Raw genomic sequence first — 13,634 nt, 5'->3', positions numbered from 1 at the left:
AGCCCCCGGCGGCGCGGGGATCCGCTCTCGGGGCCTGAACTGCCCCAATGCCCTCTTCGTTCTGGCCCGGGGCTGGCGGGGGGAGGTGCAGCATTAGGGGCGCTGAGGTGACACCCGAGAACTTCCCAGGGAGAGGGCGCGCGGAGGGGGGGGGATTTCCACAGTCCTTCCCGCGGCCCCCGCGGGGGGGCGGTATTGGGAGGGCACTTGGGGTTATCCCAGGCTCGCGGGTGGGGGTGGGGGGACTCCTCCCTTTACTTCCCTCCGCCCCCTTGCACACCCACCCCCAGGCTTCCCGTGTCCCTTGTTCTCCCCCTCTTCGGGTTAGAGATAGGTGGGTGGCTTTGAGTGGGCGGAGGACTTCAGGGTTTTAGGGGCTCCCGCATTCTAGGGCATGCCTCTTGCCCTCTTCCTTGGCCTGTGTTGACTGAGGTGTGTTCTCGTGGTGGACAAAAATCTGTACGATGGTTGGTGGCATTGGTCCTTAATCCTTTGGGTCTGTTTTAAGGTAAATTGCTGAGAGTTTGGGAAGTAAAAATTTCTATTTATTGGATTTATTTTGGGTTTTCTCTCAAGAAGGAAGTAGAAGAGTCTTTTCTTTTCCCCTCTTCCTCCATTTGCATTCTTTGTGAGGTTTGTCTGCCTTGTGCTTTTTGTCCCGGATTAGTCTTGTTCAAGGTTGGAGATTCCCAGGCGTGGAGTCTATAGCTTTTGGCTTCCATTAAGTAAAATCGCTAACCTTTAAAAGAGAGAGTTAATTTTTGTCTACAGTTATTTCAGAAAATTAGTGTACATGGACTAGCTGAATTAATTCACTTAAAATTGTAACTTGGTTACATATGGTAGATATGTTAACTCCTATCTGATTTTTTTGGATGAAACTGTTTTTTTTTTTTTTTTAAATAGGAGATGAAGTAATGGATTTTTTTCCTCCCTTAAAATGGCATAACTGAGAAAGACTCTGGTACTGATTGAGATGATCTGTTTAAGAGTCTTCATGTTCTGAACTCGAATGGCCTTTTGTGTTGTATTATTGCTCGCTTTCTCCAACTCCAAATTGCTTTCCTATTTAAATGAATGTTCTTCTAGTAAACTGGTGTTAGATTTAAAGAAATCACTCAAGCTTCACCTTTGGTAAAGTGAACTCAGTTTAAGATTAAGCAACTGGTTTCGGCCGGGTGCGGTGTCTCACACCTGTATTTCCCGCACTTTGGGAGACCCAGGTGGGAGGATCACCTGTGGTCAGGAGTTCGAGACCAGCCTGACCAATATGGTGAAACCCCGACTCAACTAAAAATACTAAAAAATTAGCTGAGCCTCGTGGCTTGCGCCTGTAGTCCCAGCTACTCGGGAGGCTGAGACAGGAAAATTGCTTGAACCCGGGAGGCGGAGGTTGCAGTAAGCCGAGATCACTGCACTCCAGCCTGGGTGACAGAGCGGGACTCCGTTAAAAAAAAAAAAAAAAAAAAACCAACTGGTTTTAAACTGGCCCCGTTTGGCCTCTGAAGCAAATTCAAATGTAACTCTTCCCCTACCCCCTTCTCTTCTTCCAGATTAATTAAAAGAAGAATGAACTATAATCCTTGAAGATAACTGGGCAGTTTTTTAAGTCGGAGGCTCTTCTCACTGGTTTGAGGATTTACACACGTCTTCGGTTTTCCAGCACAGACCAGCAGACCATCATTTTTAGAGGAAATACTCCCTCTGCCCTCCTTTTCGGTTTCCTTGGTGGTAAAGATTAAATTTGGTTGCATCATTTTGAGTTGTGTTTGAGTCTAGATTTTATGGCCCAAGGAATGGCATAAACTTTTCATGTGTTTTGCTTAAAACAAACCAAACCATTGCATTGATCCTGGACATCTTTAATTGAGAAATTGGTAACTTTATTTTAATATGTATATCTGAAGAATTCAAGAAAACAAAGGCATTCTCAGAGGTGTGCCTCTTTATTGTTAGAGGCAAAACGAACAGTTATATAGGACTTGCAGTGAAATTATACCAGATTATATAAGGAGAACCAAAACTAAGTCGCAAAATTTATTAATTTAAGGGAATCTCTCTTTGAAAAGTTTCTTTGAGAGTAAGTTACTATAAGCATTTGTATACATTCATTTCCTCTTTTTCAAATAAGCAACTAAATAGAAATGCTAATCTCAGATTTAATTATTTAACAGAAGAGTGTAGGATGGAAAACCTCCGGACAAATTTCTCCTTGGTTCAGGGCTCAAATAAAAAACTGAATGGGATGGGAGATGATGGCAGCCCCCCAGCGAAAAAAATGGTAACAGACATTAATGCAAATGGAAAAATGATAAACAAGGTGCCAACAGTTAAGAAGGAACACTTGGATGACTATGGAGAAGCGCCAATGGAAACTGATGGAGAGCATGTCAAGCGAACCTGTGCTTCTGTTCCTGAAACTTTACATTTAAATCCCAGTTTGAAACACACACTGGCACAATTCCATTTAAGTAGTCAGAGCTCGCTGGGTGGACCAGCAGCATTTTCTGCTCGGCATTCCCAAGAAAGCATGTCGCCTACTGTATTTCTGCCTCTTCCATCACCTCAGGTTCTTCCTGGCCCATTGCTCATCCCTTCCGATAGCTCCACAGAACTCACTCAGACTGTATTGGAAGGGGAATCTATTTCTTGTTTTCAAGTTGGAGGAGAAAAGAGACTCTGTTTGCCCCAAGTCTTAAATTCTGTTCTCCGAGAATTTACACTCCAGCAAATAAATACAGTGTGTGATGAATTGTACATATATTGTTCAAGGTGTACTTCAGACCAGCTTCATATCTTAAAGGTACTGGGCATACTTCCATTCAATGCCCCATCCTGTGGGCTGATTACATTAACTGATGCACAAAGATTATGTAATGCTTTATTGCGGCCACGAACTTTTCCTCAAAATGGTAGTGTACTTCCTGCTAAAAACTCATTGGCCCAGTTAAAGGAAACTGGCAGTGCCTTTGAAGTGGAACATGAATGCCTGGGCAAATGTCAGGGTCTGTTTGCACCCCAGTTTTATGTTCAGCCTGATGCTCCATGTATTCAGTGTCTGGAGTGTTGTGGAATGTTTGCACCCCAGACGTTTGTGATGCATTCTCACAGATCACCTGACAAAAGAACTTGCCACTGGGGCTTTGAATCAGCTAAATGGCATTGCTATCTTCATGTGAACCAAAAATACTTAGGAACACCTGAAGAAAAGAAACTGAAGATAATTTTAGAAGAAATGAAGGAGAAGTTTAGCATGAGAAGTGGAAAGAGAAATCAATCCAAGGCAAGTTTTTTTATATCAATTTTTAATAATGGTAATGGTTTACTTTGAAATGAAAATTCTATGTTTAGTGTGTAAACTTAACCTGTATGTTGAACATGGCTCATGCAACAACAACAAAATGCCGATCGATATTTTTGTATTGCAATTTTTAGGCCATAAAGTGCTTTCCAGTATGTTTTCTCATTTGACTTTCCAAACAAGTAAGACTTGTGAGAGAAGTAAGACTATTTCTCCATTTTATAGATAAAGCAAATGAAGCTCAGAGAGATGAAATGACTTTCCCAAAATTATGTAGCTAGAGAGTGGAGGAGTTAGGGCTTTTTTTTTTTTTTTTTTTTTGTACTTTTAGTAGAGACCGGGTTTCACCATGTTGGCCAGGCTGGTCTTGAACTCCTGACCTCGTGATCCACCCACCTTGACCTCCCAAAGGGCTGGGATTATAGCCTTGAGCCACCATGTCCCGCCAGGGCTTCTTTTTCTTATCCTCTTTTGCACACATCCTGCCTCTTGACCACTACGTCTGTTTTTCTAGGACTCAAGATAATTTGCACTTTGGTGTTATCTCCATTTGCAAATGATACAATGACTAGTCAAAACAATTCCTGTGGGCTCGAAACAGCATTTTTCAGAGATGCACCTATGATTTCTGATGTTTCTATGCTTAGATATTTAGGCTTGCTCAATATTTGAAACGGAAAAGACATGTATCTGAAGAATTTGTGATTTGAGTAAGCAAGATTTTTTTTGAGAAAGGGATAACTAAAAAAAAAAAAGACAGAATAAGGAAAAGTTTATTTTAAACTAATAAAGTATTAATATAAAAACCTGCCAGGCTCAGTGGCTCACACCTGTAATCGCAACACTTTGGGAGGCTGAGGTAGGTGGAGCACCTGAGGTCAGGAGTTTGAGACCAGCCTGGCCAACGTGGTGAAACCCCGTCTCTACTAAAAATACAAAAATTAGGCGGGTGTGGTGTCACACACTTGTAATCTCAGCTACTCAGGAGGCTGAGGCAGGAGAATCGCTTGAACCCCGGAGGCGGAGGTTGTAGTGAGCCGAGATTGCCCCATTGCGCTCCAGTATAGGCGACAAGAGGGAAACTCCATCAAAAAACAAAACAAAACAAACGAACAAAAAAACCTATCGGCAGGTGGGAGCAGTGACTCACAATCCCAGCACTTTGGGAGGCCGAGGTGGGCGGGGCACTCAGGTCAGGAGTTTGAGACCAGCCTGGACAACATGGTAAAACCCCATCTCTACTACAAATACAAAAATTAGCCAGGCGTGGTGGTGTGTGCCTGTAGTCCCAGCTACTTGGGAGGCTGAGCCAGGAGAATCTTGAACCTGGGAAGTGAAGGTTGCAGTGAGCTGAGATCACGCCACCACACTCTAGCCTGGGCATCAGAGTAAGACTCCGTTTCAGAAAAAAAAGAAAAAAGACACAAACAACCACCTATCAGCCAAGGTATCATAATTTTATTTTTCCCGCTGCATTATCTAGTAGGCTAAACTATTATCTTTATTCTGAGGTTTTGAATGCCTTGGTCCTAGGTAATGGACAAGATTTGCGTTATTAAATACTCAATTTGTTGATTGGGTTATTTTATATTTTTTCTATTTGACTAAAATTGATGTATAATAACAATTCCTAACACTAAGTGTTTAAAACGTGGCAAGCATTGTTCTTGAGCAGTTTTACATATATAATTTTATTTAATTCTTAACAAGAGGTTGGCTATGTTTCATTTAGGAACTTCGAATTTTTCCACTATTAGTTTTGATTCCTTGAAATATCTTTGCCCTTTTCTATTTTACAGAAGAAATGAATAAAGCATATTAAATGACTGACTGAAGGTTTATTCACAGCAAAGTTAGAACTTGGACTTAGTCCTTAAGACTTGGGATCCTGTGCTTTATTCTGGTGTCTTTAAGGTTTGGAGGGAAATTTAGTTAACAGTGTAGTTCAAGACATTGGTTTAACCTAATGAAGATAATCATTTTACACTCATTTACGGTAGTTTGCTGCGTGCTGCTTCCAGAAGACCAGCACTTTGAAGTTTCTTGCCAGTGTCTGCTAGATAAGTTTAAATTCTTCAGGTGCAGTTATTAACTGATTTTTGTTTTTTATTTGAGACCAAGTTTCACTCTTGTTGCCCAGGCTGGAGTGCAGTGGCGCGATCTCAGCTCACTGCAACCTCTGCCTCCTAGATTCAAGGGATTCTCCTGCCTCAGCCTCCTGAGTTGCTGGGATTACAGGCACCCGCCACCACGCCCTTTAATTTTTGTTATTTTTAGCAGAGACTGGTTTCGCCATGTTAGCCTGGCTGGTCTCAAACTCCTGACCTCAGGTGATCCACCCGCCTCAGCCTCCCAAAGTGCTGGGATTACAGGCGTGAGCCACCGCGCCCAGTCTATTAACTAATTTTGAATCAGGATTGACTTCAAGCCAGTGCTCAGTGTAGAACTTGCTTATAGTTGGACTTGTCCCGTGCTGAAGTTTGTGCTCAGAGGTTATATTTCAAAATGTGGAATGCCTCTTTTGATATTTGTGATATCTTGCCCCCAAGCTAATTAGGTGCTGTACTCTTTTTTTTTTTTTTGTAGAGACAAGTGTTGCTTTGTCGCCCAGGCTGGAGTGCAGTGGCGTTGATCTCAGCTCACTGCAACCTCTGCCTCCTGGGTTCAAGCAGTTCTCCTGCCTCAGTCTCCCAAGTAGCAAGAATACAGGCACACACCACCACACCCAGCTAATTTCTTTTGTATTTTAGTAGAGAGGGGGTTTCACCATGTTACTCAGGCAATGCGCCTGCCTCTGCCTCCCAAAATGCTAGGATTACAGGCATGAGCCACCATGCCCGGCGGTGCTGTACTCTTACATGTCTATTGGAGGCCACATTATTTGCCAGATATTGTTGCTCCAGTCTTTTTTTTGTTTTTGAGAAGGAGTTTTGCTCTTATTTCCCAGGGTGGAGTACAATGTCGCAATCTTGGTTCACTGTAACCTCCACCTCCCAAATTCAAGTGATTCGCCTGCCGCAGCCTCCCGAGTAGTCAGAATTACAGGTGCCCGCCACCGTGCCTAGCTAATTTTTTGAATTTTTAGTAGAGATGGCATTTTACCATGTTGGCTAGGCTGGTCTTGAATTCCTAACCTGAGGTGATCCGCCTGCCTCGGCCTCCCAGTTGCTGGGATTACAGGCATGAGCCATGGCGCCCGACCCGTGCCGGTCTTTATTACTCTGACATAAGTGTATTTCGGATAAACTACTTTTCCTAATATTCTTGTTCTGTGTTTATGTGAAAAACATCTGAGAACCATGTTAAAGGTTAAAAAAAAAAAAGATGATGGATGAATTTACTTAACTGAAACAATGTGCTAAGGTTTAGTTAACACTGAAACCATCTTTCTTCTGGGATGTAATCCCTTTTTGTTCCAGAATTCACTAATTTGAATACGTTTTTGATTTTAGGAAGGTGTGAGATTTTTTTCTGATCTTTTTGCTGTGTTATACTTTGCATTAGTATTTGAATTAATGTTTGTGGTTTTTTCTTTTTTTTCTTTTTTTTTTTGAGACAGAGTCTGGCTCTGTTGCCCAGGGTGGAGTGCAGTAGCATGAACTCGCTCACTGCAAGCTCCGCCTCCTGGGTTCACGCTATTCTCCTGCCTCAGCCTCCCGCGTAGCTGAGACTACAGGCGCCCGCCACCATGCCCACTAATTTTTGTGCTTTTAGTAGAGACGGGGTTTCACTGTGTTATCCAGGGTGGTCTCAATCTCCTGACCTCGTGATCCGCCCGCCTTGGCCTCCCAAAGTGCTGGGATTACAGGCATGAGCCACTGCACCCGGCTGTGGTGTATTTTGATATTGCTTGTAATTTTATGTGAATTTGAGAAATTTAAAGGAATTTAAGAAAATTTCAAACACCCAGTACTTTAAGAAAGATTTTTTTTTTTGGTTCATGTTTAATATGTACTTGAGTGGTTGTTTTATTCTGCTTACCACTTCATGTTTTAAAAATGTACTCAGAACATTGTGAAGTACAGTTATTTTTTAGGGTCTGTGAGGAAGATGAATGACAATATTTCCCCCTCTTAGATGGGTCACATGCTCCTGGTTATATAACCAGAATCAGGAGTTGAATACACATCTTCTAACTTGAAGTTTAGTAAGTTTTCACTATTTGCCCCGAAGCACATGTTAGTAGCAGAAAGTGAATTTTGAGAAACATTAACTTTTCTTATCAGTTTACCTTAGTACAGGTTGAGCATCCCAAATCCAAAATCTGAAATGCTCTAAAGGCCAAAACTTTTTGAATGCTGACATGGCACTCACAGGAAATGCTCATTGGAGTATTTCAGATTTTGATTTTTGGATTTGGGATGCTCAACTGCCATATCGTGCAGATATTCCAGAATCTGAAAAAATCAGAAATTCAAAATACTTTTGGTCCCAAGCATTTCTCATAAGGGATATTCAGCCTGTATGATAATTCTCAAACTCTGTTTTAACCTGCATATAAATTTAAATACTAAGGTATTTAACTGAGAATGAGATAGTGCTTGACTGAGGAACAGTTTTATTTTCTTCTGTGAGTCATTGAGTTGGTTGCCAAACAAGCCAAACTGACCCAGGGGGAGCTCATTTTAAAAAGTCAAACTAGGCTTTTTTTTTTGTTTTTGAGATGGAGTTTCGCTCTTGTCGCCCAGGCTGGAGTGCAATGGCGCGATCTCGGCTGACTGCAACCTCCGCCTCCTGGATTCAAGCGATTCTCCTGCCTCAGCCTCCCAAGTCGCTGCGATTACAGGCGCCTGCCACCATGCCCAGCTAATTTTTTTATTTTTAGTTGAGACGGGGTTTCAGATCTTGAACTCCTGACCTCAGATGATCCACCTGTCTCGGCCTCCCAAAGTGCTGGGATTACAGGCATGAGCCATTGTGCCTGGCCTTTTTTTTTTTTTTTTTAGAGACTGTGCTAAATATATTAACGTGTTATGTAAAGGACCTGATGTTTAGGGTGAATACTAACATGATTTGACATGCTTGTATAGTTTATGTAATCAAAGTATTGCTTTTGAATTAAAAAAAAGTCCTGAAACTCAATAGACAGTTGTTTGAAATGAAACAACTTATTTTACAATTATATGTAATATGTTAATACATTTTAATATATGTTAATAAATTGTAATGTCTTATAATTAAATTATAAATAATGTGAAATGAGACAACTTAATTAAATATAGCTAATAACTCTTTCTTACTCAAGTCACCATAAGAAATATACTTGATTTTAGGCCAGGCGTGGTGGCTCACGCCTGTAATCCCAGCACTTTGGAGGCTGAGGTGGGTGGATCACCTGAGGTCAGGAGTTCAAGACCAGCTTGGCCAACATGGCGAAACCCTGTCTCTGCTGAAAATATAAAAATTAGCAGGGCATGGTGGCACACACCTGTCAGCTACTTGGGAGGCTGAGGCAAGAGAATCGCTTGAACCCAGGAGGTGGAGGTTGCAGTGAGTTGAGTTCACACCATTGCCCTTCAGCCTGGGTGACTGAGTGAAACTCTGTCTCCAAAAAAAAAAAAAAATGTGTATACATATATATATATTCTCACACACACACACACACACACACACACACTCAGTCTCCCTAGTAGCTGGGATTACAGGTGCTTGCCACCATGCCCACCTAATTTTTTGTATTTTTAGTAGAGATGGGGATTTCGCTATGTTGGCCAGGCTGGTCTCAAACTCCTGATCTCAGGCAGTCCACCTGCCTCAGCCTCCCGAAGTGCTGGGATTACAGGTGTGAGCCACCACGCCCAGCTAAAATTTAAACGTTTAACATTTAGACTGGACTACTCTTAGGTAAGTAAAATATTTTAGTTTTTAATATACTTGGGGGGGGGAACTCTATAGATTACCTGTGATACAAATAGATGATCTAAAGATAGCAACTTAAAATTTTTTTTTCCCTGAAAGCATATTAGCCATTTCAGAGGTTAATTTTGCATTTTTGTTTCGCTTCTTCGTTTCTGTAGAGATCATTGGAGTAATAATAGTACAAAATATTTTTCCCCTTTTGCAAGCTTTTAATTATACTTGTGTTATGCAGTGTATTTGTCAGTATACACCTAAATGAGATAAGGAATAGTAGAATGGACAACTACAAAGAGTTGGGTTGGGATAGAATGTGATCCAGTAATCATTATGGTGGATTTGATGGTGATTTGCTACCCCAGTGATATAGATTACATTTTGCGATTAGCAAAATTTTTGATCAAGTGGGGGATAAGGTGAGAGTCAAATGAAGTATTTGTGCTCATATGAGGGACCAGTATGAATACTTTTGTCTAACTTTCTAAAATTAGTAACTCTTCCCACTAGTTTAGAGAGTATTTTTTCTATTTTTTTTGGAACTGAATTCAAAGCCTGGCATGTCAAAGGCACTGAATTAAATTTTTTTTTTTAACTGAATAGATTTTTGAAAAATAACAAACACTAAACTATATTTTAGAATATTTAGATTTTCTTTTAAAGATGGCTTAACCTTTAAACCTATACAATTTACACATAAACTGTTACTATAACTCATCAAACAAGAGAATGAGCATTTTGGAAGTTAAGAGCCTTTACTGCAGAAATGTAGAGTGGTATTTCAAACTGCTATTGAAATATTATGTATTTGAGGAGTCCTCCTTTCCTCAAACATTTTCTTATCTAGAATTATATTTCTGAGACAAATAAGATAACTGAGTATTGGGTTCAAATGTATCTCATTTATAGTTTTTTTGTACACAGTAATTATACTAGTTGGATATTTGTTAGCTTACTAAAATGAAGTGTGCAAGAAGAAAGTGTGAAACAGTTTTTTTTTTTAATAATAGAAGCATTTTCTGAATTATTTCATTATTTTAGATTTGTGACCCAAAAAGGCACATTGATTGGAGATAGTGCCCATTGCAATTATTTGGTTGATACCACATTGGGATTTTGAATGATGGAGACCAACACAGAGCTGCTTAGATAGGATAAGGGTTTGTTTAGTGCCTTTCTCGGCTTCTATAAAATGACTTCTATAATAACTTCAGAGTAATCAAGTTTTTGGAGCTCATTCTGTTAATAACAGGATATGTGGCCCCTCCCTATCCCTGACATTTTTTTTTTTTTTTTTTTGAAATCTCTAGAGTGGCTTTGCAAATAGTGCCCCCTGTGGTTTAGGAAATAGAGTCTATATTTATTTTTATTATTAAAAAATAGAATTGTTAGCATACAATTTTTAAAAGTTAGAAATTTATCCTTTTTGTTTGAGAAATGGGAAAAAACTTAGAAACTTTAAAGAAGAAAAACAAAAAAGAGATTGCCGTGTTTTCACAGTAGGCCTGGATCATCATAGTCAACCAGTAGTTTTCTCATAGCTGTGCATATGTTATCATTTATGCCACTGGGAAACCAAAGAAGTAATCAAGAATTGGGCTAATGTTTTTTTTTTGATACGGAGTTTTGCTCTTGTAGCTCAGGCTGGAGTGCAATGGCGCAATCTTGGCTCACTGCAACCTCTGCCTCCTGGGTTCAAGCGATTCTCATGCCTCAGCCTCCCCAGTAGCTGGAATTACAGGCATGTGCCATCATGGCTGGCTAATTTTTGTATTTTTTGTGGAGACGTGGTTTCACCATGTTGGTCAGGCTGATCTCAAACTCCTTACCTCAGGTGATCTGCCTGTCTCGGCCTCCCAAAGTGCTGGGATTACAGGCATGAGCCACTGCACCTGACGAATTGGGCTAATTTTAATCCCTTTAGAATTCTGGGAGTGGTAAGTGATTGTGGAGCCAGAACTCTGTTCCTAGTAAAGGGGTAGAACTTGTTTGAGAATAGCTTTGGTAATAAGTTGAATCTGTATTTTGTTCACATATAGAATTTTATTCTACTAGGGTTCATATTACATAAAATAAGGATGTTACTAGATTCTAGAAAGCAAAAGAATATATAAACAGTGCATCTTGTTTTAAGATGTGGTTTGCTTCAATCACTAACTCATTATATTAGGCAGAAAGAGGAATGAATAGGAAAGATATAAAATTAGTTCGAGTCCTTTTGATTTCATGACTTCTAGACTTAAGAGTGGATCACAGAACTATATAATGTAAAGACTAGATAGAGGCCCCCCCAGAGCAGGAGTTCATCTTGTAGTCTTCAAATCTAGAATGTGGTGGATGCCTAATAAAGGTTTGGATAACAGTGAAGTCTAAGTGGCCCTATAAAGTTACCAGTGATTCTTGAAGAGGGAAACAGGTTTAGTTTTAAAACAAAGCAACATTTCGTTTTTATTTGTGATACTGAATTTATTTTGACATTTCAAATGGCATTAAAAGTACATATTTTGCATTTTTTATGGGAACAAGGAATTAAAAAGCTTACAAAACTTACTAAAAGTTTGGGTAACATAGTTTGACCCTGTCTTTACAGAAGATAAAAACAATTAGCTGGACTTGGTGGGGCATGCCTGTAGTCCCAGCTACTTGTGGGGCTGAGATGGGAGTATCGCTTGAGTTGGGGAGGTTGAGACTGCAGTGAGCTCTGATGGCACCACTGCACTCCAAGCTTGGGCAACAGAGCAAGACTCTGTTTTTTCTAAAAACAAAAAACAAGAAACAACAACAACAACAAAACCCTTAATACAGATTATTTAAGACTTTTATGCTTTTTATATTCTATGTTAATTTTTTTGTGTGGTTATGAAAGCAATATAGGCCCATTGTAGTAAATGCTAAAATAGTACAAAGAGGAAAACACAATTTCCTCATAATTGTACCATGTGATAACTGCCTCTGAAATTTATTCACTTGCATATGTAATTGTAACTGTGCGAAAGCATCTCTAGAGTGCATAAGTATTAATAAAGGAGTGGTAGGCCTGGTGCTGTGGCTAATGCCTGTAATCCCAGTGCTTTGGGAGGCCAAGGCAGACAGATGATTTGAAGTCAGGAGTTCGAGACCAGCCTGGCCAACATGGTGAAACCCCATGTCTACTAAAAATTAAAAAAAAAAATTAGCTGGGCATGGTGACACACGCCTGTAATTAGAGCTACTTGGGAGGCTGAGGCAGGATAATTGCTTGAACCCAGGCGTTGGAGATTGCAATGAGCAGAGACCGTGCCACTGCACTCCAGCCTGGGCAACAGAGTGAGACTCTGTCTCAAAAAAAGAAAAAGAAAAAGAAAAACAAAAGGAGTAGTTACTGGAATAATACTTTTGGACTAATTTTAAGACAGTTCATTTAGAGCAGTGTTTTCAAACTGCAATTTGTCATTCATGTAGCCATCTCAAGTAGCGTTCCATAAGGGGAGATTTAAGCACTACAGAAAATGAATTGAGTGCTGGTTTTGTCATTTCTCCCAATGATGATACTGGTACCATTCTAAATGTACTGGAGGGAAGGTAATTCATTACATACAAAGGATGCCTTGGGGCATTTTAAATTCTCCTGGGAAACTCCACTGAAAACCGCCAGGAGGGTCATGAAATCAATTTAGTGGGTCACCAGCATTAAAAAACATAAAAACCTGAAGTAGAATAAAATGGAAAATAGAGGATTGCACATAGTAAGATTAATCAACCTCTATTTTGATATTGCTAGTTTACATTATTTGAAGGCCAGAATAATCCAGGACTATAAATTGTCAAACATATATGCTAAAATGAGATAGAAAAGTAAAGCCTTAGAATTATACAGATTAAAATGTTTGGTAACAAATATTTCAGTGGAAAATAGTGTATGACACTGAGATTTCCATGTAGTTGCAGTATTAAATTATTGGGCATCATAGACCTTCAGTATAAAATGTTACGGGATTAACAGGATTTTTATCAGTGTATTTCTCTTCCTTCAAGTTATAAAGGGGATGTTATACTACCAACTTTGCATGGCTTTGTTTCCATAATGAACTCAAAATAATAGTTGCAAAAGTGTTATAAGAACTTGAGCCTTTGCATTTTCTGTGAGCATTTTTAAGTATCTCAAACCTAAAATTGGCTTTGTGAGGTAGGTGGTATGATTCTTCAGCCTGTGGAAATAGCAGCCATTGCTGTGACTCCTGACGATCTGTTTTTGATCAGTTTAGTGCAGGTGCTTAGATCATACTGTCCCAGTTTTGCATTAATTTGATCAATTTTATTGGTTATGGTGAAATGAGGCCTGAGACTAAGCCTTAAAATCTCTAAGTAGCTATTTGCTACCTTGTAACACTATTCTGTCTCAGTTGTTGAAACACTCATTCACAACACGTTGGAAGTATTAAGGAAACCTGATACTGTCCTAAGGGATTCTGTTTCTTTCTTTTTTTTTTTTTTTTTTTGA

At 39.8% G+C, this 13,634-nt stretch overlaps 1 protein-coding gene across 4 annotated transcripts in view; it reads left to right on the top strand.

The window, feature by feature from the left end:
• The first annotated feature begins 371 nt into the window (after window positions 1-371).
• SKIL (SKI-like proto-oncogene) overlaps window positions 372-13,634 on the top strand; it is a 38,131-nt gene continuing 24,868 nt past the window's right edge. For 2 of the 4 annotated variants that reach the window (XM_011994328.1, XM_011994324.1), the window contains exon 1: window positions 673-3,283. In XM_011994328.1, the coding sequence (XP_011849718.1) occupies window positions 2,186-3,283 (1,098 nt within the window). In that variant the 5' untranslated portion in view covers window positions 673-2,185. Of the gene's footprint in view, window positions 509-672; window positions 3,284-13,634 lie in introns of those variants that run through there. The other 2 variants (XM_011994325.1, XM_011994326.1) reach the window with 2 other exon arrangements.

This window comes from Mandrillus leucophaeus, unplaced genomic scaffold (assembly GCF_000951045.1).
Source record: "Mandrillus leucophaeus isolate KB7577 unplaced genomic scaffold, Mleu.le_1.0 Scaffold452, whole genome shotgun sequence".
Classification (NCBI taxonomy): Eukaryota; Metazoa; Chordata; class Mammalia; order Primates; family Cercopithecidae; genus Mandrillus; species Mandrillus leucophaeus.
The sequence above is the reverse complement of the archived record's forward strand: the minus strand, read 5'-3'. Positions and strand labels throughout refer to the sequence as shown.